At 38.6% G+C, this 25,596-nt stretch overlaps 9 protein-coding genes across 13 annotated transcripts; 5 read left to right on the top strand and 4 right to left on the bottom strand.

Annotated features, from left to right (window-relative positions):
* The first annotated feature begins 4,698 nt into the window (after positions 1–4,698).
* On the top strand, positions 4,699–6,052 carry LOC124192326 (small nuclear ribonucleoprotein-associated protein B-like). Its single transcript, XM_046585544.1, has 6 exons — positions 4,699–4,857; positions 4,973–5,066; positions 5,130–5,417; positions 5,505–5,617; positions 5,698–5,881; positions 5,940–6,052. Exons 1-6 carry the CDS (start codon positions 4,855–4,857, stop codon positions 5,960–5,962), a joined length of 705 nt encoding a protein of 234 aa, XP_046441500.1. The 5' UTR covers positions 4,699–4,854; the 3' UTR covers positions 5,963–6,052.
* Positions 6,053–6,123: 71 nt separating this feature from the next.
* LOC124192321 (molybdate-anion transporter-like) lies at positions 6,124–8,692 on the bottom strand. Its single transcript, XM_046585537.1, has 8 exons — positions 8,333–8,692; positions 7,989–8,249; positions 7,697–7,866; positions 7,360–7,629; positions 7,013–7,295; positions 6,842–6,951; positions 6,683–6,765; positions 6,124–6,617 (listed from the first exon to the last, which is right to left on the bottom strand). The coding sequence occupies exons 2-8, from the start codon at positions 8,225–8,227 to the stop codon at positions 6,408–6,410; spliced, it is 1,365 nt and encodes a 454-aa protein (XP_046441493.1). The 5' UTR covers positions 8,228–8,249; positions 8,333–8,692; the 3' UTR covers positions 6,124–6,407.
* A 61-nt stretch (positions 8,693–8,753) lies between these two features.
* LOC124192325 (protein l(2)37Cc-like) lies at positions 8,754–10,488 on the top strand. 2 transcript variants are annotated; one of them, XM_046585542.1, is made up of 7 exons: positions 8,754–8,891; positions 9,108–9,224; positions 9,319–9,480; positions 9,537–9,679; positions 9,748–9,864; positions 9,928–10,023; positions 10,083–10,488. In XM_046585542.1, the coding sequence occupies exons 2-7, from the start codon at positions 9,137–9,139 to the stop codon at positions 10,293–10,295; spliced, it is 819 nt and encodes a 272-aa protein (XP_046441498.1). In that variant the 5' UTR covers positions 8,754–8,891; positions 9,108–9,136; the 3' UTR covers positions 10,296–10,488. The 2 variants fall into 2 exon arrangements, with proteins under 2 accessions (XP_046441498.1, XP_046441499.1); XM_046585543.1 differs by having other exon boundaries at positions 8,804–8,895.
* Positions 10,439–12,413, bottom strand: LOC124192322 (glucose-fructose oxidoreductase domain-containing protein 2-like). The gene is made up of 5 exons (XM_046585538.1): positions 12,208–12,413; positions 11,598–12,100; positions 11,221–11,540; positions 11,008–11,159; positions 10,439–10,938 (listed from the first exon to the last, which is right to left on the bottom strand). Exons 2-5 carry the CDS (start codon positions 12,083–12,085, stop codon positions 10,702–10,704), a joined length of 1,197 nt encoding a protein of 398 aa, XP_046441494.1. The 5' UTR covers positions 12,086–12,100; positions 12,208–12,413; the 3' UTR covers positions 10,439–10,701.
* An 80-nt stretch (positions 12,414–12,493) lies between these two features.
* On the top strand, positions 12,494–17,405 carry LOC124192319 (E3 ubiquitin-protein ligase MARCHF6-like). 4 transcript variants are annotated; one of them, XM_046585535.1, is made up of 20 exons: positions 12,494–12,632; positions 12,706–12,907; positions 13,006–13,273; positions 13,355–13,450; positions 13,521–13,595; positions 13,662–13,878; positions 13,938–14,079; positions 14,147–14,456; positions 14,523–14,691; positions 14,751–14,889; positions 14,951–15,130; positions 15,209–15,360; positions 15,428–15,611; positions 15,680–16,043; positions 16,114–16,295; positions 16,369–16,503; positions 16,586–16,675; positions 16,733–16,865; positions 16,935–17,070; positions 17,186–17,405. In XM_046585535.1, exons 3-20 carry the CDS (start codon positions 13,252–13,254, stop codon positions 17,256–17,258), a joined length of 2,799 nt encoding a protein of 932 aa, XP_046441491.1. In that variant the 5' UTR covers positions 12,494–12,632; positions 12,706–12,907; positions 13,006–13,251; the 3' UTR covers positions 17,259–17,405. The 4 variants fall into 4 exon arrangements, with proteins under 4 accessions (XP_046441491.1, XP_046441490.1, XP_046441489.1 ...); XM_046585534.1 differs by having other exon boundaries at positions 12,518–12,632; positions 14,144–14,456; XM_046585533.1 differs by lacking the exons at positions 12,494–12,632; positions 12,706–12,907 and having other exon boundaries at positions 13,047–13,273; positions 17,177–17,405.
* A 315-nt stretch (positions 17,406–17,720) lies between these two features.
* Positions 17,721–18,631, top strand: LOC124192327 (cytochrome b5-like). Its single transcript, XM_046585545.1, has 3 exons — positions 17,721–17,985; positions 18,056–18,184; positions 18,250–18,631. The coding sequence occupies exons 1-3, from the start codon at positions 17,872–17,874 to the stop codon at positions 18,406–18,408; spliced, it is 402 nt and encodes a 133-aa protein (XP_046441501.1). The 5' UTR covers positions 17,721–17,871; the 3' UTR covers positions 18,409–18,631.
* Positions 18,632–18,711: 80 nt separating this feature from the next.
* On the bottom strand, positions 18,712–21,193 carry LOC124192320 (interferon-related developmental regulator 1-like). Its single transcript, XM_046585536.1, has 7 exons — positions 20,892–21,193; positions 20,706–20,822; positions 20,273–20,637; positions 19,994–20,217; positions 19,624–19,939; positions 19,470–19,565; positions 18,712–19,409 (listed from the first exon to the last, which is right to left on the bottom strand). The coding sequence occupies exons 1-7, from the start codon at positions 20,977–20,979 to the stop codon at positions 19,206–19,208; spliced, it is 1,410 nt and encodes a 469-aa protein (XP_046441492.1). The 5' UTR covers positions 20,980–21,193; the 3' UTR covers positions 18,712–19,205.
* Positions 21,194–21,837: 644 nt separating this feature from the next.
* Positions 21,838–23,666, top strand: LOC124192324 (transcription factor AP-1-like). Its single transcript, XM_046585541.1, has 2 exons — positions 21,838–22,586; positions 22,873–23,666. The coding sequence occupies exons 1-2, from the start codon at positions 22,014–22,016 to the stop codon at positions 23,188–23,190; spliced, it is 891 nt and encodes a 296-aa protein (XP_046441497.1). The 5' UTR covers positions 21,838–22,013; the 3' UTR covers positions 23,191–23,666.
* A 136-nt stretch (positions 23,667–23,802) lies between these two features.
* Positions 23,803–25,396, bottom strand: LOC124192323 (26S proteasome non-ATPase regulatory subunit 6-like). Its single transcript, XM_046585539.1, has 4 exons — positions 25,100–25,396; positions 24,452–25,023; positions 24,116–24,393; positions 23,803–24,054 (listed from the first exon to the last, which is right to left on the bottom strand). Exons 1-4 carry the CDS (start codon positions 25,242–25,244, stop codon positions 23,880–23,882), a joined length of 1,170 nt encoding a protein of 389 aa, XP_046441495.1. The 5' UTR covers positions 25,245–25,396; the 3' UTR covers positions 23,803–23,879.
* Between the last annotated feature and the right edge of the window lie 200 nt (positions 25,397–25,596).

Below are 25,596 nucleotides of genomic sequence, written 5' to 3' on the forward strand. Positions count from 1 at the left end.
CGCGCATATCATAGTATATCGCTTTAATTCAATCGACATCAAATTTTACGACGGTTGCGATAACGCGTCCGCCGCGATTGAATATAATATTCGTCCTTTTTTATTATTTTATTTTTTGGCAGGGCTGTGTGCGTCGAAAGTCTCCCGCCACGATTTAACCCCCCTCTCAATTCAATCTGCGTCCTCCTCTTTATTCCCGAACTGTATTATAAACGTATAATGATTATATCGGGGTTTCGCGTTGTCTCTTTTGAATTTATGATATTTTTTCCCCCTGTGTGAGCCCAATTTCCCTCTCGTGTCGTGTTATGGCCGAATCATAGTGACTGTAGCAGGGCAAGCAAGCCAGGCATGCGTATAATCATCATTTCCCACGTGTAGATAATTGCGGGTTACGGGGAATGAAGATGGCTGGGGCCGTTGTCAGAGACAACACCTCTCGTATTACGTCTTTACCTTATAGCTTCTCTCCCCCGCCTGCTGCTGCCCGCGATTCAAGTCGCTGATAAAACATAAATCAATGAAAAACTAAAGAGCCCTGCGGAGCTTTTTGGACTCACCCAACAACCCCAAAAAATGATTTAAACAACAACAACAACATATAGCCGAAAAAAAAAGAAAAAAAGAAAAACTGAAAGGAAATTATATCTATATTTATGTGTGCTTATATAAGAAGTCAGTGTGTTTGTGCATACACACATATCGGCCGGACTATCTTCTTGTGGCAACCTCAATAAATCAGCGTTGACTTGGCGCACGCTCGCCGACGTTAAAGCTTTTGTTAAGTTGATTTTTTTACGACGGAACATCGGCTGATGATGGGAAATAGCAAAAGCCATAATCTCCCCTTCTCTCTCATCTCATCTCATCTCTATACGTAAACGGCGAAAAAATATGGAAACCTAAAAGGGGGGAAGCGTTAGCTGTTTTGTTATATATTTTTTTCCCTTTTTTTTATTATTGTTCTCCCTCCTCCTCCTTTGCGTCTATCATCAAATGACCAAATTGATATGCTAATGCGAGCGGATGCGCGCCAGACAGAAGTGGGCCGTAAATCACAGCTACACACACACACACGTACGACCGGGAAATATGGAGGGCTTTATGAAAAAGAGCAGCAACAGGGCAGACACGTAGGGACAAGTCTGCCGTGTTGTGTGTGACGTCATTGAAAAATTCCCGACAATGGACGGGGAGAAAATAGAAAAAGACGTTACAGATGCAAACACCATAGTTTCGGTGATTTATGAGGGATCGGCCCAACCCCGGGATTATTTCTCCTTTTATACAGGTATATTATATATACGTGTATGTATCGATATCTTGCGAGCTGTGCCCGGCACGACTCAACTAAACAAAAAAAGAAGAAGAAAGAAAGGGACGACTCGTAAATCAACTCCCGGTGCAGTTATATATGAGGACACACTGAGGAAGAATAAAAATGAGACTGAGATGTAATGGGAAGACAACTTTTTATAAAAATTTATAAAAGAAACTTCTTATTATTCCCTTTCTAAAAAAGATGAACTCAAAGACCTTTTTTTTCTTTTCCACCGCAACGAACAATATCTGTGTGTGCGAATCTAACACGAGATATTCGCCGGATATTATAAGCAAACTCTCTCCTCTATTTTCTGTTTGCGTGAGAGCTGGATATAAAATCTTGGCTGCTGCTGTGTCCAGCAGCTCTCATCTTTCTTTAGAGATCATCTGCCTGGTTTCCCTTGTAACATTTCGGAACAGCAATGGTGATCTATGGGCTCCAGGTGTGTCTGTTTTTCTGCTATGGAGAAATTCACGAACCTCTTTTGGTCATATACGGGTATTTTAATAACAATCACACGCCCAACATGATTCTATTGGAAAAATAAAACTACACGACTTAATTTAATTTACTTCAATAAATAACAGTTGCTTTTCACATTTCTCAAATAATTTTTTTGTTAATTAAAACTTTTCTCGTGGCATAATTATTTGCCTTCTTTGGTCTTGTGAAATATCTTCTGCGACCCAAAATGTTGTGAATCTCCATAGCCTTTTCATAAATTTAGGCCATGTACAGACTTCCAATAAATTAATAACTATGTTTTAATTCCAGTATTCGCATTCATCTTGGTATCAACATTCTGAAAAATGAAAATTTGTTGCTGTATCAAATGTTCTTGTACGTGCAATTAAATCTAAGTCAAATCAAGCCCTTTATTATAAGCGAGTTGCATGGTGTGGTGTAGAGTATCAGGTGTTTCATTTCATTTCCTCAAAAAGGGGGAAGTAAACTGATACCCACGCTAAAGAATTTTACTCGTGCGGTTATGTGTGTGCTATAGAGTCAAACGAGGAGATCACTGTGATGATGTGACGAGTCCATAGGGTCATCAACAAGTTATCTGATCATCATATCTTTAGGGTTATCAGCCGAGAAAATTGAGAAGGATTCCTTTCATTTGGGTTTTCTCGGTATGTTTTCTCGATGATGGTTTATTTCTTTCCTCCTTCGTTATTAAATAATTTCCTATGTATATTTTGGTTGGCTATGCTGGGGTGAAATGGAAGACCTGACTGCGCGTGACTCGTTGGTTTTTCTTCATCATTCCCCCTTTTCTTATCGCATTCGATTCCGTGTACACACACACCTCCTCCTTCTTCTTCACCATCAGGTTGTAGGCGATAATGACTCGCGCGGTCTGAATCATAAAAGGATTGACGAAAGGAATCCCAGCTAGAAAACATCAAGTCGGCCATTGTGTGAGCTGCGAAGCCCACCAGCGATGATGAGATCTATGAAAAATAGACTCCGACTCCATCAGCAGAGACCCCACCGCCCTCCTTCTTCTTATTTCAATGCAACATGAGCATGTGTCTACATCCAACACAAGTCCATTCATCACGACAACTTTTTTTTTTTGGAAAATAATATACAATAATGAATGCCCACTTGTTTGAATTTTATGACGTTCGAATTGATATAAAGCTATCCGGGCTCGTCGCGTGACCTTTATTTTTACTATTAGCATGAAATACCGATCGGTATTTTTGTTTGTCTTTTGAGTCAGTTCCCCCTCCCACGGAATGATTGCATTGTTGTAGAACGGTATACATCGCGGGGAGATTGATCAACCTCTTAAGGAATAATAATCCAGTACACCTCTCTATTTTACCTTTTTTTTAACATGGACGCCGAGATATCGCAGGTGGGTGGAGTCGGTGGGGGATAAAAAAAAAGCCAGGGCGGGATTTCTCTGACGAAGTACCGGGATCGCCATAAACCAAAATCAACTCGCAATTGGTTGTTATGGGACTTTTTGGTGGGTATATGTATAGACAACAAAAACATGTAAATGGCGGCATTATCATTCCATTTGGGATTTTCTCTTGGCCATTGAATTATACTTGGCGATCGTTTTCTTTCAAATGGCCCATACTTTGTTATTTTAACGGCGGATTGTTCCAACTTGGGGGAATCACGGGGCCTCCTCTCGTTATAAATGGCTCCTCTTCTTCATCGGTTGAAATCGTTCAGAATCTCAACGTCGATTTAATCACCTCTTTTCATTTTTTTTTAAGGGTTTGAACGCGTGTGCGCAACCTTTAATTATTCACCCGTTAAAAGTTTCTCGACGAAAGGCAGAGAACATCCGACACACACACACACAAAAAATGTTTGATGGATGAGTTTCCAATAGCCATCCATCTACTATCCGTATAGGAAAGATGAATGGGATCTCTTCGTTGTGTTTTTCTCTATGCCAATCGGCAGACGCCGTAAAAAGATGTTCGACGTTTTGGACAGCGCATCTTTTTGAAATGGCCGACTTTTACTATCGGGCTAGTATAGAATCATAACTCTTTCACACACAAAAACGGTCATGCGTATAATATATAGTTCTATGCCAGTAAAAAAAGAAACGAAATGTTTGGCTATTGCCATATATTCCGTGATATCTTTTCTCCTTTCGACTCTGAGCCCAGCATCACCTTTTGAATTTCAAATGAATTCCTCTGAGTCCCAGACTGTGTGCTGTCCTCAAGTCCAACAGCAATCGTTACCAATGGCCGTTTAGGGACGAGGTAAAACTTTGCATTACGCCCCGTGTAATAACAGTAAAAGAAAATATGGAGAGAGAAATATTCGAGAGGCCAAGAGACTTGCGGCTGTGATTCGAGTGTGTCGCGCATCGAGTTGAATTTCCTCTGCGACAAAAAGAAAAAATGTAAGGTAAATAGTTAAATGTTATGGGTGTGGAACTCTTTTAAGAGAGGTAAAATTTCCAGGTCACAGAGCGACAGTTTCACATCGAGAGGAAATGTCGTATTACTCTCTCCTTTTCCTGGGAGTTTTGTTACATAAGAAAAGAAAATAGAGCCTGTAGAGAGAAAGCTATAAACAAGATAGGCCTCCGTCTATTATACGATGTCTTGAATGTATGGGCTTTCGTGTCAACAAGGCCAATATGCTAATCAAAATAGTTTGTCTCGACATCGTTACGTTTTTGAAAGTTTTGATGTGTATTAAAGTGCTTCGGTCTAGTGAAAATATATCGATAGTTAATTTTAGATTTAACGTTATTCAATATTATTTCAGACTGCATACGAAAAATGTACTATTATTTGTTCCGCTTTATTATTTAACAAGTGGTCGCTGTCGTCGAAATCGGTGCGATTTCATCGTCGAGAGTGCACATCAACGCCATCTACCATTTTCTAATCAACTTGTTAGTTTGAAACATCAAAAACGAACGTATACGAAGTTTAGCGTCTGGCGGGATCCAAACAATTCAGAAAGAGAAGCCGGCGTCTGGAGTTGGGATAATAAATATTTTATCCAAGTACATCGGGCCCTAAAAACTCGTCAAAATGGTAAACAACGTTAATTTATTAACGAACGTACATAGCTTTTTATCTGTGCAAAAAATGGATTCCCATCCGCCAATATTAAAATGTTTGTTTTTACACCAAATCTTTCTTATTTTAGACGATTAGCAAAAACAACAAAATGGTTCAGCACTTGAACTATCGAGTGCGAGTGACACTTCAAGATTCCAGAACATTTATTGGGACATTCAAAGGTAGTACATTAAATCTCCATTATTTTGCTCCAGGATTATTACTGACAACTTTTCCCTTTTCAGCATTCGACAAACACATGAATCTGATTTTGGGAGACTGTGAAGAGTTTCGTAAAATCAAAGCCAAGATTAACAAGTCAGGTGTTGGTGCCACAGAGCGAGAAGAGAAGAGAGTGCTTGGCTTAGTGTTGCTCAGAGGAGAGAATATTGTGTCGATGACTGTTGAAGGTCCTCCACCCACAGAAGAAAGTATGCCCAGAGTCCCTATGCCAGGAGTTGTTCCAGGACCCGGTGTTGGCAGAGCTGCTGGGCGAGGAGTACCAGTCAATGCACCCATGGGCGCTCCTGCAGGTAGCATTTTCTACAATAATCTGACTTGATCAGTTTAGGTGTGATTAAAATCCAACATGTTACATTGCTAATTTATTTGACTTTCAGGACTTCAAGGTCCAGTTAGAGGAGTTGGTGGCCCTGCTCCTCAAATGATGGTTCCAGGTGGCAGAGGTGCTGGTGGTCCAGCAGTATCAGCACCACCACAAATGAGACCTCAGGTGTGTAACAGATAATACCGAGTCTTGTTATTAGTTTATGTGCTTAATGACAAAGGTTTGTTTTCTTTTGTCTTATTAAGGTTCCTGCTCCTCCGATGGGTGCTCGTCCTGGTATGCCTCCGATGGGTATGGCTCCTCCTCCTGGTATGATGGGCGGTCCACCTCCCGGTATGATGGGAATGCCACCAGGAATGATGGGCCGAGGTGCTCCTCCCGGCGCACCACCAGGCATGCGTCCACCACCTCCTGGCATGATGAGAGGAGGTAAATTCTGAAAATTTTTCCTAATAAATCGAACTATTTAAAAATCGTTTTCTGTCAGGTCCACCGGGAAGGCCCTTCTAAACGATTTGACCACCTGTGTCGTATGTGGAATTTTGTGTAACTCCGATAACAATACAAGACCTCGAAAATAAGGAGGTGATGACTTTTTAACTATTCAATCCATAATTGTTATAAACTGATATAAGTAAGACAAACGAGGAAAAAAGTAGAGGACACGTAAATCCCTTAACTCACGTGTATAAATATTGCAGTGATTGGTTATGTCACATTTGGTTACGAGGAAGCACCATTCAGTACTTTTGATTTTGGTTTGGGAGTACGAGAAATAAAGTGCCAAAAGTAAAAAGAAAAACAATGATTGCCTCAATCAATTGGAATACAAAATCAGTAAAACAGACCTCGTCAAATTATGAATCGGTAAAAAAAAGCAGAGTGAACCTTTGCTAACTTTGTGTCAATCCCCTGCCTTGCTTAATAATACCTTTAGTTTAATACCTTATAACAATTATATCAAGGGCTCATTCTTCTCGTCAATTGTCTTGGTTTTTTCCTCAAATCTTTTGCTAAATGCCAAAGCAGAAATGAAGCCCACCAGACTAAGCGCAACATTAAAGAGAAATGCGTTTTGATCGCCACCCGACGCGTGGTTGCCTCCAGCATCATCGTTTCTATGTAAACAGTAAAGGACGGTGCATGTGATCAAATTGAGCGGTACCTGAATTAACGAAGAAATTAGTTTCCATTTAGTAAGAATAAAGATTTTGCGTTATGTTTCTTTACCCTAAAAACATTGTTGATGCTTGCCCTTTGGGATTCTGGAATCACTTGACTGCGTAGATAGCCTATTGCTGGAAAGTACATGCCTAATTGTTGATTGAAATAGACGCTTAATTAATTCTTTGCACGTGAAACAACGGATAAAGTAATCTGAAGACATACCAACAGAAACTTCCAATAAAAGGAATGCTAAAAAACTAAGGATGGGCAGGCGATGTTGAATGTTGGTTGACCAAGCACACGTAATCATCGAAACCGCAGAACAGGTTACACTAGCGCATAAAAAAATAGATTAAAAACATCCTGATATTTTGGTGATTAGTTTAAGATTACCTTATTAGAAGGATGGTAGAAGGACGAATGTTGCGATTAAGAAGAAGCGTATTCAAAGACGATCCAATCATAATGCAAACCATGAAGCAGGAAAAGACCAATCCCAATGGCCAGGCGTTTGCGGATTGAGAAGAATCAAGGATGGGAGTCCACAAGAAAACGAAAATGTACATGATTGATTCAAACATGGATTGCACTAGTCCTAAAAGCAGGATTGTGTAATCATTGAAGATCGTCCGAAGGCCTTCAACAAAAGAACGACCGAGGCCAAATTGACGGCTCCCTATTTTTTCAACAATGCTATAAATTAGTAAGTGTTGTGTCAATTACAATAAAAGATAAGTTACCGTGATTTTCTGGCCAGCTGAGAGAAATTAATACAGCGCTAGCTATTAGAAAGGGGATGGCAGTCATGAACGGAGCTACAGGACCAAAATTAAGCCAATCAGCTCCAATATCGGCAACAACACCAGAAAGGATTGCTAAAATTCCGTTCCAAAATGTAGATATTGAAAATGTTGAAGAGATCCAGTCGGCGGGAAACACATTTCTTTCCGTGTGTTCACACACATACCATGCCTCGAAAGTGGAAAATAGAATGGACGTGGCAACACCACCTGTTAAAAACATATTAGAAGTTGCCGTTTTAAGTATGCCAACATATTGGCGGTAAAAAGTAATTACCGAACAAGCGACCAGCGAACAACCACCAGAAATTCGGACTCATCTTTGTGAGGCAACAAAATGTATAAATAAAGCAAAAAGCTAAACAGAGACGTCTACGACCGAACATGTCAGCCAAGGGCCCAGTAAAAGTTCCAACCGTAGAACTTGCAGCAAATCCAACAATATATCTAAAATAACACAAATACACAAAACCAAAAAGAATATTTCATATACATTGAAACACAAAACAATATGGAAATAAAATTTGAATAGATAATACATATCACAGGAAGTGAATAAAAATACTTACAGCAATGCAATCTCTTTAGGAGCATATCCATACTGACTGTAAAGCCTGTAGACATATGGACCTTGAAGCCAATCAGAGAAAAGTGCCAAGAGATATGGTGCAAAAAAAATTCTTTGGAACTTTTGGAACTCTGGGTTGAGCGAAGCTACCAGTTGTGATTTTGTTCTAGAAGCAATCCATTGGGCAACAAAACAAACAAGGACCAATGATCCCAAAATTGTGACAACAAATTCCTTCATTCTGGACTGGAATATGTGATGCCTGAATTTCGATAAGGAGGTACATGTAAAGAATAGATTTTGTATTTAAAAAATGAAACATAAAACAGAATGAAAATATTTTACCTGCAATTAAATAGTCAGTACTATTTGTACTGGATCTGCTGTACCAGTTAACACAGCTCTAGTGTGATCTGTGATGTTTGTCTATTCTTCTCAACTTCCCTAGTTATCCCTAAACAACATAAACTCTTCAATTTGCTTCAAGAAGAAATCTCCATTCAAAAGTACGTCTCTTAACAATTTTCCACCAAAGAAATGCCACGTATAACACTGCATATGTAAACCGACAAGAGTTTACAATATGCCGCGTCAGCACGTTTGAAAATTCGTGAAAACGCGTACTTGGTGGACGAGCGTCTCAGTATAGAGTGCCACAGTTTGGATTGCCACGGCTTCATGTGTATTTTTTTGTTTTTTTTTTACAAGATAACAACATCAGCTGTTGTTGAAGTGTCGAAAAATCCTGTTTCTAATATTATCTTTGTTCTCTAGATGTCGTATGTAAGTTTAATTGCTCACCACTAGGGTCGCATTCTTCTGCGATCTTCTGCTGCACGTGTGGCTGAAGTGTGTAACGTTCTTCGTTCTCGGCATTTTTGCTTTATTTTTTCAATCAAATTTGGTATGTAAGTAGAAAACATTGCGCAATTTCGCAATTTAGTTAAAATTCTAAAAATTTTTGTCAAAGTTCTATTATGCCTAACGTTTCAAGAAAAGTAGAAATTTAAAAAAATTGTGCCTATATCCTAATGCTCAATAAAGTTAAGCTGGCTGCCACACATTGTTACATCATACATGTTAAATATGTGTGTTTTTTTTTTTATTATACACTTTTCAGATTGTTACTCACATTAATTCATAAAGATCATGGCTGCTCAATTTTTTAATCGAATTAGTCAACTGGGTGTTGGAGTTGCCTTAACTGCTGGAGTTATTAATTCCGCATTGTACAATGGTGGGTTGTTTTACTGTTTTTATTAGTAGATCTTCTGTAGTTTTCTTTTTTATTATTTTTATATTTTTCACATTCATATTATTCTACATTCTAGTTGAGGGAGGCCACAGAGCTGTTATTTTTGATCGTTTCTCTGGTGTGAAAAATGAAGTAGTAGGAGAAGGCACACATTTTTTTGTTCCTTGGGTGCAGAAGCCAATCATCTATGACATTAGGTCCCGACCAAGGAATGTACCAGTTATCACTGGCAGCAAAGGTAAATGAAATTTTAAAAAATTGTACAGCTAACATCATTAAGGGTTTTTATTTTAGATCTTCAAAATGTAAACATTACTTTGCGTGTCCTGTTCAGACCTGTCCCAACTTCTCTCCCTAATATCTACAGCACCTTGGGCATTGATTATGATGAGCGTGTGCTCCCCTCTATTACAAATGAAATCCTGAAAGCTGTTGTTGTAAGATTATATATTATTTTTTTTTTTTTCATCCTAAGCATTATAAATGATTTTTAAATGTTTTCTAGGCCCAGTTTGATGCTGGAGAATTGATCACTCAGCGTGAAGTCGTATCCCAGAAAGTTAGCGAAGCTCTAACGGAAAGAGCTGGACAGTTTGGCTTAATCTTGGACGATATCTCCATTGTAATGTTATTTCAGTTATATGCTACGATCACTTAGTATAATTCGTTATTCCTTTGACAACAGACGCACTTGACTTTTGGCAAAGAATTTACCCAAGCTGTTGAGTTAAAACAAGTTGCACAACAAGAAGCTGAACGAGCTCGTTTCCTTGTAGAAAAAGTAAGTTTTACTAATTATGTTAAATTTCTGAATCATATAATCACGTATTTTTTTTTTAGGCCGAACAATTAAAGAAAGCTGCAGTCATTTCAGCAGAAGGTGACTCCCAAGCCGCTTCTCTTTTGGCCAAAGCCTTTGGTGATGCTGGTGAAGGTCTCGTCGAACTTCGACGAATTGAAGCTGGCGAAGATATTGCTTACCAATTGTCCAAATCTCGAAATGTTGTCTACCTGCCAAATGGCCAGCAGACGCTTTTGTCGCTACCGCAGTAACGAATTTAGTCCTATCAAGTTTTTGTATCGTATGGGGCGAAAAAGGTTTCGGTACGAGGTCAGTTAATAAGTTATTAGCACATTTTTCTGAATGCTATTTCATTGACTGGTCACGTTTCGAAAAAAAAACTAATCATTCGATGTTTCCGTAGACACTTGTCATCTATTCATAGAAATACAATAAATAATTGTATGTTGTTCCATTTTAAAGTCGTGTGTAAGCATAAGGAGGGAACGAGACGACACGACGAAAGAAAAAACTGTCAAAATGGTACATAAACTAAAGAGTCGTATGAAACATTTTTCTTAGCAAGGTTATTTGAAGAAATCTTGAATGATGTGAGAAGAAGAGAAAAAAAATTTGTTCTTGAAATACGTTAACAGAAAATTATTGCATTGGTTGTGTTCATACAGCGGAAATAGTGGACCTGCGAACAGCGGCACTTAACACCGGATTAGGATCTGGTTCTTCGTGGATGATAGACACTTCCGACCACTCTCGCATCTTGCTGGATCTTTTAACGGCGTCGATGACTGCCATAACATACTGTCCGTCTTCAAAAGTAGCAGCGGAAGAAACAGCGTCTTTAATCCATCCACTACGATCCTCAACGCGGGAAAACGCATCCCTAAGAGCCGACACCTGTTTAACAATCGTACATTTGATTACACGTAGATTGGTAGAATTCACTTGTGCCATATTGCTACATACCATACGAAAAAGCCCATTAATGTACGGCCTTTGATGCGGTTGAATCGGAGCATTGTTTACAATCGAAGATGGAAGAAATGATAGCTCGTCTGTGTCGGTATGGAAAATTTCGGCACTGGGATTCGCCTTGCTCTGACCAGTTACTGTTCCACCTAGAGTAAAAACAACTTTGAATTTTTTTAATCAGTTTCAAATTAGTATCTTATTTGTTACCAGAAGGATCGCTGCGGTAAGTGATAAATCCCTGTGAACCAGTTACAGAGAAGCTAATGTCAAAGTTGTTCAAACCTTCTTGGCTGTTAAGTGTAACGGCAACTAAAGCTCCGCCGTTCATTTCCATATTAAAAGAAGTAAAACGATCACTCGTGATCCGACGAATGCTCGTTTCTCCCCTAACAGCCAGTCCTCTTCGAGTAACGCCATGAACACGAGTAGCTCGTTGCCGGATCACCGCGCTAACGACGTCAATAACATGGGATCCGATCATGGTCAGCACACCTCCTCCCATTCCTTCTTCACAAGTCCAATCATAGCTACATCCACAAATTAATTAAATTTTGATTGCATTCATTAAACTGATATGAACATACTTTTTTGGATTGATGAGGGATCCAAGTTGTACATGGATATCACAGTAATTTACTTCTCCAATAAGCTGATCATTGATAACATTTCTCACATACTGAAAAGAGGGCAAAAATCTGAGGCTATATGCCATTACAGAGATAAGTGATGGATAATACTGAGCAGCATGAACCATTTTGAGTGTTTCACTTTGACTTAAACCCCCAGGTTTGTCACACAGCACATGCTTGCCAATTCCTAGGGCTTTTACTGCAATCTGAGCATGAAGAATTGGTGGACACATGATGATAATCAAATCAACTTCACGCTTCAGTAGGACATCATCCACTTTGCTTGTAAAAAATGGAATTTCAAGTTCTTCAGCTGCCTCTCTGGCTGCCTCTTGTGTCTGAGCCCATACAGAATCCACTTTAAAGCCTTTTGCTCGCAAATAAGGCACTAAAACCTTCATGATAGTACCAGCACTAATGAATATTCCTATTCCAGGAAGCATTATGATGTGCACTGCCTAGAAAATTGGCAAAGTAAGTATAAAATCAATGTATTGCAAAAGGAATTTAGTTATTAGCTCCAAATTCTCAGGTTTGGAGGAATGCATAACCAATTGTTGTTTACCTTTTTGAGGTGCAATTTAATTTTTATAATCTTCTTACTTCATAACAAAGAATTCGACTATATACTGATTTGAATCAATCAGCTCGATGCTTTCCTACGATGAATTTCTAATTTATACAAAACAACCTAAAAAAATGACATTTCCATCAAAACATTGCCGCAGAGTCGCAGACGACAACATACATCTCCCGTTAATCCGATTAATCGATTTAATTCGATCGATCGATTTAATTTAATTAATCGTTCCACATTCGTAATTGCCGATCCTGATATTTTTTATCGATGTTATTTTGTACTTCGGTGAAATGCCAGAAAAATTTTACTTGTAATCACTGAGAGGATAATTTAAAGCGCAAAAAGTCCAGTATTTATACATAGCAAATGCAAGACTGACCGCGAATGTAGCCTACTGATTACTGGGCAAGGTGGGTCTTTAGTTTTGGAGGGTGAACTTCTTTTCCACTGGGGTTAACGCCTAAACGTTAAATTTTTTTATAGATTTTGGTGTTCAGAAATCCGTAATTCTAATTTCCGGCTGGATTAGTGGATAGTACACTGTATGACTTACATCAGGAGAAGCAAAAGCGGCTAGTGAAATCGAAATTGAACAGGAAAGCCAGCAGCGCCACCGCGACTGCTTTATTCTTTGCTTGTTTAAACAAAATTAACCATTTTAATTACTGCGGAAAAATTTCAAACGGTAATTATAACTAAATTAAAAACACTTTTGCGTTGATAAATTATAAAATCATACAATTTATTTGGATGACTAATACCAATTTGCTTTTTTTAATCTAGACATTTTTTTCGTCAGTCTTCGTTCTCTAGTCAGCTGGCTTTGAGATAGTTGAGCGAGAGCGAGCACTACGTTGAGCGAGCGGAGCCGAGTAGCCCGAGTTGACCTTTTTCCTTTGCCTGCGTCTCAACCTCCTTTCTAAAAGGGGACAAATGTTCTTCTAACAACACAAACAAAAAAATAAATAGCATATTTATTTGCTACATATTTTTGTCGCTCTTGGACTGTGATGCCCTAAATAAACGAAAATGGATGAATCTCTTCAATCAGGTAAGTTTTCTCTTACTCTTATTCCGACCCGATTTTTGAAGATTGAGCAATATTGTTCATTATTATATTGCTTTGCTACAGACATTTGTCGAGTTTGTCGGTGTGAAGGAACACCCGACAGACCATTATTTCATCCATGTATTTGTACAGGAAGTATAAAATTCATTCATCAAGAATGTAAGTTTGCCTTTTTCATATCTATTTATCAATATGTTGGTTGGTTTACTTATCATTCACTCCTATGCAGGTTTAGTCCAATGGTTACGTTATTCTAGAAAAGAATATTGTGAGCTGTGCACACATAGATTTTCCTTCACTCCAAGTATGAATAGTGATTTCTGTGACAACAAATGAACCATAGCCTTAAATGACAAAATATTTTCTGCAGTTTACTCTCCTGACATGCCTAAAAGACTGCCTCTTAAAGACATACTTTCTGGTCTGGTCTCCAGCCTTGCTAGGGCCATTAGATTTTGGCTCCATTACACACTTGTTGCCATGGCTTGGCTGGGTATTGTTCCTTTGACAGCCTGCAGAATCTATCGCTGTCTCTTTACTGGATCTGTCTCTTCTGTTTTGACTCTTCCATTGGATATGCTATCATCGTGAGTTCATTTTGAAGTGAAATAATCTACTATTTCTCACTTTTGTTTGTCTTTGTTAGCGAACATGTGGCCACAGATATTTTGCATGGCTGTGTGGTAGTGTTATGCACCTTGTGCGCTTTTATTGGATTGGTATGGCTGCGTGAGCAGATTCTTCATGGTGGAGGACCTGATTGGTTAGAACAAGATATTCAAAATGAGGTAAAAAGCTTGCAGTCTTTATGTGTTCTTAATTTTATTTTGTTATATAATGATTTTTTTTTAGCAGGAACATGTTGAAATGGAACAGCCAGCTGAAGCTCCTGGGGTTGATGCAGATGTTCCGGTACAGAATAACGCTCGGGCAGATGTAAATGCTGAAGGTGTTGGGGAAGCCAATGTTCCAGCTCCTAATAATGTAGGCCAACAAGGGCAGGCTCAAGGCCAAGCTCAAGACGATGTCAACTGGAACTTGATGGAATGGGATAGAGCAGAGGAGCTGACTTGGGAACGTCTTCTCGGTCTGGATGGATCATTGGTGTTCCTGGAACACGTATTTTGGGTTGCTTCTCTTAACACACTCTTTATTCTTGTTTTTGGTAAGAAGACTTATTGATGTTTTACGAATGTTGAGAAACTTATTGAGTTTCATATTTTATTTTAAGCATTTTGTCCTTATCACATCGGACACTTCACGATCGTTGGTTTCAAGATGAAAGATTGGGTGTCAGCGTGCCATTTTGAGGGGCTGTTGACGACCCTTTGTGGATATGTTGTCATTGGGCTTTTTCTCGTACTTCTCCATGGCGTCACTTCACTTCTTCGATTGCGAAGGTAAGAAATAAGAAAAATAATTAAATGTCAGTACAAAATTAATCATGTAATTTGTATAGGCCGAAACGGATTTTAGGGCTTTGTTATGTTGTCGTAAAAGTCTCGTTGTTAACTGTCGCCGAAATTGGTGTGTTTCCGATTGTCTGTGGTTGGTGGCTTGATATATGTAGCCTACCACTTGTTGACGCTACCTTTAAAGTAAGTGTTAAATATATTAAGTCTTCCAAAATGAAAACCTAACAATTTTCCCCTATTTCAGGATCGATTGCATAACTTTAGTCAAGCTCCGGGAACTTCAATGTTTCTTCATTGGCTAGTGGGCATTCTATGTGCTTTTTATTTTGCTTCTTTTGTGTTGCTATTACGTGAAGTTTTACGACCAGGAGTTTTGTGGTTTTTGCGTAATCTGAACGATCCAGACTTTAATCCAGTACAGGAGGTATATTTTCAACAATCTTATTTTATTTTATTTTTTTTTTACCGAACAAACCACTAACGAATTGTGATCCTTTAACAGATGATTCATCTTCCAATTGTCCGTCATTTGAGACAGTTTGCTGCTTCTCTAGTGATATTCGGCACAATCGTGTTTTTGATGCTTTGGGTTCCCATACGAATTTTGCAGAAGGGCATGCCAAATTTCTTGCCCTATTATATTGTCAATTCGACGTAAGTTCTCAAAAGTTTCAGCAGAAGTTTCAGACGATTGTTACTCATTTATTTTTCAAATAAATAGGGACACCCAAGTGTCGGAATATTCGTTGGAGTTGCTGTTGTTGCAGGTTATTATGCCTTGCCTGTTGGAGCAAAACCATGCTCGTCAATGGTTACTTTATGGGTTGAGAATGTGGTGTCTAGCTGTGTCCTGGCTGTTGGGCTTACGTTCTTACTTGTTGGGAGACGTGTCTAGCTCAAGCGAGGTAAGTTGGTTGTATAAATTGCAATTTTTTTTTCGACATTTATCATTCTATGGCTCTGTTTCCTACAGTCGGGAGAAGGACAACCCCATCACAACAACCAAGGAGTAGTAATTGGTGAGAATGGTGAAGAAGAAGAAGAAGATGATGACAATGAGCAAAATGATGTTCAACATCACCAAATGGATCAACCTGCCGCACCAGCAGAACCTGTTGCTGCACCTCCTGCTCAAGAAGAAAACATTCTCCTTGGAGGAATACCTTTTCGTAATGGAGGATTAGGAGCTGCTCATCAAGCGCTTTTGCAACGTGAAGGTCCCGCAGGATACGTTCCCTATTTACGACCCCCGGTCTTTTTTATTAGGATCATCCTTCTCCTTTTCATCATGTGCATTAGCTTGTCTGTTGCGAGCACAATTTTCCTCACGCTTCCTGGTATGAAACTAAAAAAAAAAAACTAAAGTATATTTGATAAAGAGATTTTTATTTTATAATTAACTGCTAGTTTGGATCGGTCGATTTTTAATGGAAACGTTTTATGGAGCTGGTCCTCATCATGAATTATATACGGCATTCGCCGGACTATATTTTTGCTGGCTAGTACTTCGTGGGATTCACGTGTTTTCTCATTTGGTTCCACGAGGATGGTCAAACGTGTTTGTTCGAATCAAATCCTATACCATTTTGGTTAGTTGAAAGTTTTGTTTTTACTTGCTTTATATGCGTATCCAATAATATTTATAAATTCTGGATATTTTAGGTATTGAAGTGTACTGTGGCATTTTCTCTACTGCTTGGCGTTATTCCCTTACTCTTCGGGCTTCTACTAGATCTCGTTGTCGTAGTTCCTCTACGCGTTGCTGTCAACCAATCGCCCATTTTTTCGCTTTCTCAAGTTGTATTTTAAATTTCTTATACGTTTTTTTCTAGAACTTTAAAATAATATTTACTTCTGTTTATTTTGATGAACTGTAAAGGATTGGAGTCTTGGAGTTCTATATACCAAAATAGTTTGCGGGCTGACAATGATGTCACCGGATTGGTGGTTGAAACATTCGTTAGAAAAGGTATTTGTTCCGTAGAATAACAACAATTCGGTTCTTATTTTTCCGTCTTTTCAATAGTTATACCAGGACGGAATTCGCCGAATGAACTTGACCTTTGTTCTCTGCGAACTTGCCATCCCTGCTATAGTAACTCTTGGTTTGGCGTTAGCCCTTCCATACGTCGTAGCTCATTCGATCGTTCCATTTTTTGGTAAGATCATCTTGAGGGCATCATTACGTCTTGAAACTTTTGTTTATTCTTTTTAACTTCTTTTTATAGTTCCAAGTCGACAACTTAGAGCTCTTATCGCTCGAAGAGTATATCCGTCATTTCTGGTCGTTATTCTTTTGATGGTATTCTCAGTCTGGCAGTTGAAACAGTTTAAACGGCTGTATGAACACATAAAAAATGACAAGTAAGTATTTAAACTTTGCCACATTTATAGTTCATGAAAGTTGTGTGTGCTTAGGCGAAAACAGTATAAATGAGTCATGAAATAACAAATGTTCATTCGACTGTATGCTTAACAGGTATTTGGTGGGGCGCCGACTTGTCAACTACAATCACAGGATCGACAGGAATGAAAATGCCCAGACGACATGATGATCATTTGCGGAGTTGAAAATAAACATGGCGATCGTGTTGTATGAACTATGTACATTAAAATTTCTTTTTGCTGTTTCAACCTTTCAACTTTCATCATTATAAATAAAAATGTGTATTGAAAATAAATAGGGCAGTGACATCTTTTTTAAAATTTTTTTCTTGTATTAAAAGCTTCTGTTAAGGCATACTTCAAAACTGAAAGTCTTGCATTCTTAAGCCCTTGTTTCTTTTAAAAAAGTACTACCCTTGAAGAGCGGCGGCAACCTTGATACTCATTCAACAGGTGAAGTTGAAGGATTTCTAGGCTTCTGGCTGTTGTAAATGTAAAAAATTACATTTTAAATATATACATGAATGACGCGACAGAAAATTGATGAAGCCTAGATAGCGAATGAACCTTGACGCTAGTGCTATATAATATATCTATGCTTGGAGAAAAGAGGCTAGATGGCGCGTTTCATTTTCATTAGCATTAAGGAATTCTCACGTCGACTGTTACAAGGGGTTTGTCCTGTTGCAAGACCGGGTTTCAGTTGAAACTTCTCCTCAAATTTTTCTTTGAGCACCTATTTTACTGTGTTTAGTTTGTTATCAGCAATTTTATCTTGAAATGGCTGAAAAAATCATTACATTGGAAGAAGTTGGTAAGCACAAAGATTCCAAATCAGGTGTGTGGATAACCATCCATGGCCATGTGTATAATGTCACCAAGTTTCTTGAAGAAGTAAGTGACGAAAACGATGACTTGTAAATTTTTTTAAATATATTTAACACAAGTGCTTGTATGAACAAAGCATCCAGGTGGTGAAGAAGTTCTGATGGAGCAAGCTGGGAAAGACGCAACAGAACCATTTGAAGATGTTGGACATTCCACTGATGCCCGGGACCTTTTAAAAGAATACTTAATTGGAAGTTTACCTGAGGTTAGGTTTTGCTTCTTCATATTTAATGAAATATACTAATTAATAGGTAATTAACATATTTCTAGAATGAAGCAAAGAAGGTTAATGAGAAGAATCCAGCAAACTGGGCCAAGAAGGACGAAGAAACGAAGTCTGCTTCATGGGCGTCTTGGCTTATTCCAATGTCTCTGGCATTTGTGGCTTCAATGGGCTACAGATTTTATAACTCTAATCAGGGCAACTGAAAGCAAAACTTTGCTGCACACCAACTTTAGACATCAGTTATCAGATAAAAATGTGGGGTTATTTGTTTCATTTTAATTACGGTTAATGGATTACTGGTAATATGTAGTTGTTACCCATATTGCAGAACCATTCATTCCACACCATTTCACAGCCAATGCATGCAATATACTCGAAAACTCAAAAATACATTTCCTGAAATGCTACCCTTAGTGTAGCATCTTATAGGCGTACCAACATTTATTTCTTTTGAAATAGATAAATATCTACTGCATAATATATAAATTTCTAACATGCAAGAAAAATTCAGTTTATAAATGTTTTTATTTCCATTTAAAGGGAGCAAGTAATACTAGCTAACTGTCATAATTCGAATAATAGCTATTTTTTCCTTGTTATCCCGAAAAACATTCGCAAATGTTTTAAACCAATCAGTTTGTAGTGTCAATTCCCACATTACTTCCTATAAAAAAAACCTTATCTCAACACAAAATCTTTAGTGAGACATATAATCAGTTTCGATTGATGATAACGTTTGATCTCGCATGAAGATCAAAGTGCAAAGATCTTACTAGAACGGCCTCACCGAACAAATCCTTCTTCCACGTTATTTAACCCAAGCGCAAAGTATGTCACTCAAAACAAAATAAGACGTACATCACAACTCCTCTCGAAAATGAAATAAATCGAAAGCCAATGTCATGATGAGAAATGAACAAAAATGGTATAAATCTCAGGCCAAACCGGTTTGATACTCCCTTTAACTTTCAACCTTCTAAGACAGCGATTCATTTAGTTTCTAAAAAACAGCTGTTCGCTTGTCGCGATTTTTCCCACGAGTAAGCGAACGAGCTTTGAAAGCCGCCATATTCATATGATGACGCTCAAGTTTCTTGATCTTCACGACAGTGGAAGCGTTGTCCAATAATGGGCTTCCTAAATTGAAAATCTCTCGAAGCAAATCGTTCTGCGCCAAATGCAAGTTCATTCCTGATCCAAGTAGCTGCAAGCGGAAAAATTCAATATAGCAAGGACATAATAAAATAGAATCACGCGATGATACCTGGCAGAAGGAATCATATTGGTGTTTACAACCCCACGAATCTATGTCAAGGGTTTCCTTGCCAAATTTAACCCGGATGTCAGGCGCCTCATTTTCCTATTGAACATTCAATCTGATTTGTCAGTTTTTGTGAATACTAGTCTTAGAACATTACCTCAATAGCGTGTAGAATGTCACGAAAACTAGAGCGTTGTTGTTTTCGATCTTTCTTTGCTCTATATTTATGAGAATCGGTAGCCAACTGGCGTAGTTTGGTACATAATTCATCCATTTCAGTAGTTTGTCGTGAAGCAGAATCTCTTTCCTGAATGCCATCATTATCATCAGCTTCTTCTTCAGTGGATATGTCAAAGCCAAAATCTTCATCGAACATACGAGCGCCTTCATAAATAAGGGCAATTGCTTCTCCAGAGCCGATTCGCAGATCAACATCAGTTGAGTCGAGTAATTGGACTAGACGTCGAATGTGGCTAAATAAAATCAGTGTTAAATAAAATTCAAAGTTTCTCACTATTTTTAATTACGTTTGACTGAGGTCATAAATGTGACGTGGAGGCAAAAGTGTCAGCAACAAAGACCATGCGCTAAGTGCAGCCGAGTAGAGACGAAGAACATCAGCTGAAATAACCGCATTTTCAGGAGTCCGAAGACTGGAGCTGAAGACGCATTCGAGGGCTAGCATGACTTGAACAATTTCGGCTAGGTCGCAATCAGCCAAAAAAGTACAGAGGCCTAAAGTAGAGCTGACCTAAGAGAATAGAATAACAATAACAATATAAAAAAGAAAACAGCAAGAAAAATACCTGGGCTCGAGCAGAAGGACTGGCACTATTATCAGCCATTAAAGAGAGAAGGTAAGTTTTGTAGTCTCTATAAATGGACTCACTATCAGCAACAGATCCCAGTTGAAGGCACAATAGAGCCATTAGTTTAGCAGCTGATTCTTGTTCTGCTCCTCTTCCTTTTTTCATACCCCTCTCTGCACAATCAAGTAGAGTCATGCGCCGACCAGCTACAAAATCCGGCATGTATTTGGCACTGAATGCTTTGCAAAGAGCATCAAAGGAATTGACACGTCCCTGCGAAGACTTTTGAGTTGTCAAATCAATGAACTCCTTTAGTTTATCTTCCAGTATTTCAACTTGTGTCCTTTCATCTGCTTCACCACCTATTTTTCCAAAAAAGTATTCAATAAAAATCTGCTACTAGAGATACTGCTACGTCATTTGAACTTACCTTCATCTAAAACACTGCGATTTTCAGATACGGAACTAATAATACTAGCTGTATCATGTTGTGAGTCTTCATCAGAGCCAATCAGTGGTTCAGCTCTACCTCTTCCAGATGGTTTCCCTATGAGAAAGTTAAAATAATATAAGAAATTTGTAAATAGACGACCAAACAAGACGCAAATTTAATTACCTTGATTACTCGCAGATTTGGACGACGAAGCTCCCGCACTGGCGTGCGACGAGCTGCTCCTCTTGGAGCTGTTGCCTTTCTTAGGCATTTTTTTACAGCTAATTGAAAACAATTAGATTTGAACTCAAGATGGTTGATCAAGACCTAAATTGGGAAGTTGATAACCACAACAAATTTGCTGAATAGCTTTTAAAGAGAGAAAGTGTTGAAGTAACGAAATCAGCAGTCCACATGTTAATAAGGTTGAACTTGTGTAAGCAAAAAGATTGCAACGTCTGCTCCCCCCAACGGTGAATCAATGCAATTTGACCTAGATATCGTTTAATTTCCAATCGATTTATCGACACGGAATAATGTAATAAAATTAAACAGTGAACAAATATTATCTTGGTTGAATATAATTCCATGACTCCGTGACCGTAATAATAAATTATGTTTTGGTAATTGGTACAGAAAATTCCATTCATATTAATTAACGCCAAAAATATCACGTGATTCCTTTCACTAATTTGATTCGTTGAGCGGTCGTGTCGTTACATTAAACATCCTGGCCCGTTTGTGTTATTGTGCGATTTTCTCTTCTGTGAATAACTGCACCCTAGCGGCCGGAAAATGTTGATCCAGTAATAGACAGTTCAAAGTAGGTATTTTCTGAAATTTTAATTGAATTTCTAGAAACAATTTACAATTATGTGACGGAACTGTATGATTCTGCAATTTTCAATGATTGTTAATGGATGCAGAGATATGAAGCGGTACTAAGCATGTCTACACACTTGTCTGGCCTGAATGTGTATATTCTAGTTAGTCTGGTTTCAGGTATTGCCGACAGAGGACTGACCACGCCCACTGACGTCAGTTTTAACCATTAAGCGCCCGAGAAAATAACGTCACTTCCTAGAATACTTTCTTTGTATATGGCCCCATATACTATCTGATTCTCCCAGCAGAGAATGACTCATTCGTTGTGGAGTTTCTGACAGAACGAGACGTTCTCGAGACTTTTTGAGTTATTTATATTTCGAGTGCACGTTCGACTTGTACAGTTTGCTTGTCTACTGTTTCAGAAAAAAGCTGGCTTCCAAGGTCACCTTAGCTTCTTCATTCGGTATTGTAAACAACATGGATACGGCCTTCTTCGATGACGGACGTTCTTACGTCTCGTCCAGTAATAATAAGGAAGAAGTACGCAAACGACTGACCCTAGATCTGAATAGTCCACGTCTGAAAAAACCCCGATTCGACGTGCTTCTCTCATCTCCCGACCTGAACATGCTGAAACTGCCTTCCCCAGAGCTGGAAAAATTGATTATGCAGCAAAATGGACTCTTATCAGCCACACCGACGCCCGGCGGTTTTGTCTACCCCACACCTACCAGCACCGGTAATACCAACAGCAGCAGTAGTAGTAATAATAATAACAACCCACGCGCCGTTACGCGCGACCAAGAAATGTACGTGAGGGGATTCGACGATGCCTTGGCCGAGCTACACCAACAAGCTGGAGCTCAACAACAGCAACAGCAGCAAGTCCAGATCTTGTCTGGTGGCCAGCAACAACCAAACCACCATTCGCTTTTAGAAACCGGTTCCAGTATCAGCAGCAACAACGCCCAGGCTGCTGCGCCCTTCGCTGCAGCCGCCGCCCGACCACCCACCTCCCTCTCGCCCTATCCCAACACTGCCATGCATCAGGTAACCATGCCAACGTTATTTCCCACCCCTTTTTTTTAAGGGATGTACCATGATAACAATCACGCCTGTTATGGCGACGTATATAACGGTTGTTGTTTCTCGTATTTGGGGTTTCGTTCGTTCAGGAGTGCAATTCGAATCAATCACTCTTAGGACGATGAAACAGCAGCAAATGAGAGAATCCTATTTCGTGCTTGCTGTATCATCAAGTTTTCTTTTTAATACTAGACCTGTTTTCCTGTTGTTGAAATGCAATTTAACTTATTCTTTTTTCAAATTTTTGTAGATTCCTGTGAAGGAGGAGCCTCGGTGTGGAACATCTCTCAGTAGCTCCCCTCCCATGTCTCCCATTGATATGGAAGACCAAGAAAGAATAAAATTAGAAAGAAAAAGACAAAGGAACAGAATTGCTGCCTCTAAGTGTCGTAGAAGGAAGCTGGAGAGAATCGCCAAATTAGAAGATAAAGTGAAAATATTAAAGAATGATAATAGTGAACTGGGCACCGTTGTGGTTAAATTGAGACAGCAAGTGTGTGGTCTCAAAGAACAGGTCATGGAACACATAAACTGTGGCTGTCAAATTATGCTTACAAATCAGTTCTAAGCACTACAATTTGACAGTAAGATTTTGTTTTTTGTTGACTGTGAAACTTATTGTTGTGAAAACATGTCAAGTTGTAACAATTTGAGCATTCAGATTCTTTTTTCCTTTGCAATACTGTGGGTGATATGTCCATTGTGTGTTACCTATGCAATACTTTTATTTGGATCACCAATAATGGTGATGCTAGTCCCTTCTCACAAACGTTTCAATGGGCAAAAGATCGTCGCTTTCTGAACTAAGTTGACCATTATAGATTGATGTGGATCTAACAGTTGTTTGCCTTAAATAATGTGTCTCACTCCTCAATTAAAAGCACACATTTATCTTCTAACAGTCTTTTAATATCCTAATCGAAGTATTTTTATGGGTATCCAAATTTGGATATCAAAATGTATGCTAAATTAAATCGATCGCATACCGCCCTATATCCATGTACAGTTTTGATATTTTCGCTAAATAAATTTCAAAGAAATACATTTTATCGTTGCTTTCTTTTTAAGATGCCCTGAGGGATAGTTCTGGTGTGTAGCCAAATATGGATAATGAATTCAGCAAGTTATTTCCATAAAGGCCTAGCTGCTTACTTAGTAACCCAAGGAAAAAACAAAGAAGTGAACGCTGGAATTGCATTTCAACTTATTACAAAAACAAAAAGATAAGAAGTATTTTGGGAACGGAAAGCAAATCGTTCAAATATTGATAACGCGCGAAAGTTTCTGGACGCGGTTAAGCAACACATCTCCTTGTTTAATAGTAGACTGGTATTGGTAGTTTTTCGAATCGGGACGGTTGGTTTCGACAATCCCACCCACTTTGTCGATTCGGCAGTGCAGCCGACCAGCAGCAATGAAACGGGCAAGTTCCCTGTTGAAATTCAAGATGATTTAAATTCAATGTGTGACAATGCAGATAAATTAATAATTACTTGTCGATATATTCTTCGGAAACTCCGAAAGCTTGTGCCATGTAAGTTAAGGTAAGGCTACGATATGATTCGAGAAGTTGAGTGTAGCCTTGAATCCGCATCTCTCTGACATAGAATCGGTAATGAGCGGCAAGGTAACGGTCTTCTCTCATAATCTGTTCCACTTTGGCCAAGTTAACGAAAAAATCGGCGTAATGACAGTTGTACATCGAGAACAAATAGTCCTTGACATCAGGAAGACTGTGAAGAACTTCTAAGATTTCCGAGCCTCTAACAATCTAAAGTGTAAAGTTAGTTTAGTTGTAATTTCCACAAAATGTTTAACATCTTAGATACCTTATCACGTAGTTGATTTCTGGGCAAAGCAATCATTCCCATGTAGACTGTGTAGCGAACAAAGGTTGAATATTCCATGAGCTCATAAGAAGTGAAGGTTGAGACAGTATCCAAAAAGAAACCAGACGCAGCTTTGAAATCTCTGATGACCATACAATACAGCCCTTGATAGACCTTTAGTCGATTGCGTCTGTCCCAATCTCCTCCTTCTTCAATAAGCGACTTTGCACGATCTATATTCCTGGTTACTAAGTCATGATCCACATAGAATAATCCAATCCTGATGTTGTGAAAAATGATATCCAATCTATGGCCAAGAGAGACTGTTTTGTCATAAGTTTTGCGGAAAGCAAAGAGAGCTGCATCTTTGTTTCCTATTCGGCAGAGAAATTCAGCTTTCTTTAAATTAGACTCTCTAACTTCCATTTCGCCAAGGTTTTGTTCAGCATCTTCAATAGCAGCATCTAATTCTTTAAGTTTAGCTTCATTTCTTTCTTTCATTCCGCTTAGCAGGATAGGATCAACAGGCCAGTTTAAATCTTTGCAGACTTCTTCGTAAAATGGTGCCATATCTGCATAAACAGAATAAGAAAAACCATTTCAACAGACTTTTACTAAGAAAGCAATAGCTAAGGGCAACTAACTTACCATCAGAACAGATTGCTTCCATAAGCTTTTGTTTAACAGAAGCATCATTCTTATGCTGATCTAGTGTCAAGTAGAACTTGTATTGAGCAAGCTCTAGGTTAGGGTTCTTGGCAAGGCCTTCATGTTCCAAATTTTCAGCTGGCATTTTAAACCACAGACACTTTCGACAAAATCTCCCAAAATATAATATTACAGAAGAATTAGAATATTACGACCGGCTACGAAAATGAACTTTGCAATCCTCAGAAATCAGAAGTCTCTAATTCGTTAGTCGACAGTTTTTTCGTTAGAATATGGGATTTAGAAGCCTCTTCTAAGCGCAATTTGAATTGTCACCTCACATTCATAATTTAAATTTTTCGTATGTTCAATTGAGAGGTAATTTGTCATTCTTAAGAAGAGAATGTATTTTTTAAAAGTAATACTTAAATTATTTTTCATTTTGTTTTTCATTTTTTTAAATTATATTTCAAACAGTGCATTTTTTCCTCTAGAGA

This window comes from Daphnia pulex, chromosome 4, assembly GCF_021134715.1.
Source record: "Daphnia pulex isolate KAP4 chromosome 4, ASM2113471v1".
Lineage (NCBI taxonomy): Eukaryota > Metazoa > Arthropoda > Branchiopoda > Diplostraca > Daphniidae > Daphnia > Daphnia pulex.

Excerpts from the sequence above, each read along its gene's own strand:
- LOC124192326 (XM_046585544.1), top strand. Across the intron at positions 5,067-5,129 it reads ATTTATTGGGACATTCAAAG|CATTCGACAAACACATGAAT; the intron begins GTAGTACATTAA and ends TTCCCTTTTCAG. Across the intron at positions 5,618-5,697 it reads CACCACAAATGAGACCTCAG|GTTCCTGCTCCTCCGATGGG; the intron begins GTGTGTAACAGA and ends TGTCTTATTAAG.
- LOC124192321 (XM_046585537.1), bottom strand. The coding sequence starts at position 8,227 with ATGAAGGAATTTGTTGTCACAATTTTGGGATCATTGGTCCTTGTTTGT. Across the intron at positions 7,630-7,696 it reads GTTCGCTGGTCGCTTGTTCG|GTGGTGTTGCCACGTCCATT; the intron begins GTAATTACTTTT and ends TGTTTTTAACAG. Across the intron at positions 7,296-7,359 it reads CAGCTGGCCAGAAAATCACG|GGAGCCGTCAATTTGGCCTC; the intron begins GTAACTTATCTT and ends TTGAAAAAATAG.
- LOC124192325 (XM_046585542.1), top strand. The coding sequence starts at position 9,137 with ATGGCTGCTCAATTTTTTAATCGAATTAGTCAACTGGGTGTTGGAGTT. Across the intron at positions 9,225-9,318 it reads TAATTCCGCATTGTACAATG|TTGAGGGAGGCCACAGAGCT; the intron begins GTGGGTTGTTTT and ends TCTACATTCTAG. Across the intron at positions 9,481-9,536 it reads AGTTATCACTGGCAGCAAAG|ATCTTCAAAATGTAAACATT; the intron begins GTAAATGAAATT and ends TTTTTATTTTAG.
- LOC124192322 (XM_046585538.1), bottom strand. The coding sequence starts at position 12,085 with ATGCTTCCTGGAATAGGAATATTCATTAGTGCTGGTACTATCATGAAG. Across the intron at positions 11,541-11,597 it reads TCCCTCATCAATCCAAAAAA|CTATGATTGGACTTGTGAAG; the intron begins GTATGTTCATAT and ends TTGTGGATGTAG. Across the intron at positions 11,160-11,220 it reads TTACCGCAGCGATCCTTCTG|GTGGAACAGTAACTGGTCAG; the intron begins GTAACAAATAAG and ends TTTTTACTCTAG.
- LOC124192319 (XM_046585532.1), top strand. The coding sequence starts at position 13,252 with ATGGATGAATCTCTTCAATCAG. Across the intron at positions 13,596-13,661 it reads TAGATTTTCCTTCACTCCAA|TTTACTCTCCTGACATGCCT; the intron begins GTATGAATAGTG and ends TATTTTCTGCAG. Across the intron at positions 13,879-13,937 it reads CCATTGGATATGCTATCATC|CGAACATGTGGCCACAGATA; the intron begins GTGAGTTCATTT and ends TGTCTTTGTTAG.
- LOC124192327 (XM_046585545.1), top strand. The coding sequence starts at position 17,872 with ATGGCTGAAAAAATCATTACATTGGAAGAAGTTGGTAAGCACAAAGAT. Across the intron at positions 17,986-18,055 it reads TCACCAAGTTTCTTGAAGAA|CATCCAGGTGGTGAAGAAGT; the intron begins GTAAGTGACGAA and ends GTATGAACAAAG. Across the intron at positions 18,185-18,249 it reads TAATTGGAAGTTTACCTGAG|AATGAAGCAAAGAAGGTTAA; the intron begins GTTAGGTTTTGC and ends ACATATTTCTAG.
- LOC124192320 (XM_046585536.1), bottom strand. The coding sequence starts at position 20,979 with ATGCCTAAGAAAGGCAACAGCTCCAAGAGGAGCAGCTCGTCGCACGCC. Across the intron at positions 20,638-20,705 it reads TCGCAGTGTTTTAGATGAAG|GTGGTGAAGCAGATGAAAGG; the intron begins GTAAGTTCAAAT and ends TTGGAAAAATAG. Across the intron at positions 19,940-19,993 it reads ATTTATGACCTCAGTCAAAC|CCACATTCGACGTCTAGTCC; the intron begins GTAATTAAAAAT and ends GATTTTATTTAG.
- LOC124192324 (XM_046585541.1), top strand. The coding sequence starts at position 22,014 with ATGGATACGGCCTTCTTCGATGACGGACGTTCTTACGTCTCGTCCAGT. Across the intron at positions 22,587-22,872 it reads CCAACACTGCCATGCATCAG|ATTCCTGTGAAGGAGGAGCC; the intron begins GTAACCATGCCA and ends AAATTTTTGTAG.
- LOC124192323 (XM_046585539.1), bottom strand. The coding sequence starts at position 25,244 with ATGCCAGCTGAAAATTTGGAACATGAAGGCCTTGCCAAGAACCCTAAC. Across the intron at positions 25,024-25,099 it reads GGAAGCAATCTGTTCTGATG|ATATGGCACCATTTTACGAA; the intron begins GTAAGTTAGTTG and ends CTGTTTATGCAG. Across the intron at positions 24,055-24,115 it reads TCCGAAGAATATATCGACAA|GGAACTTGCCCGTTTCATTG; the intron begins GTAATTATTAAT and ends GAATTTCAACAG.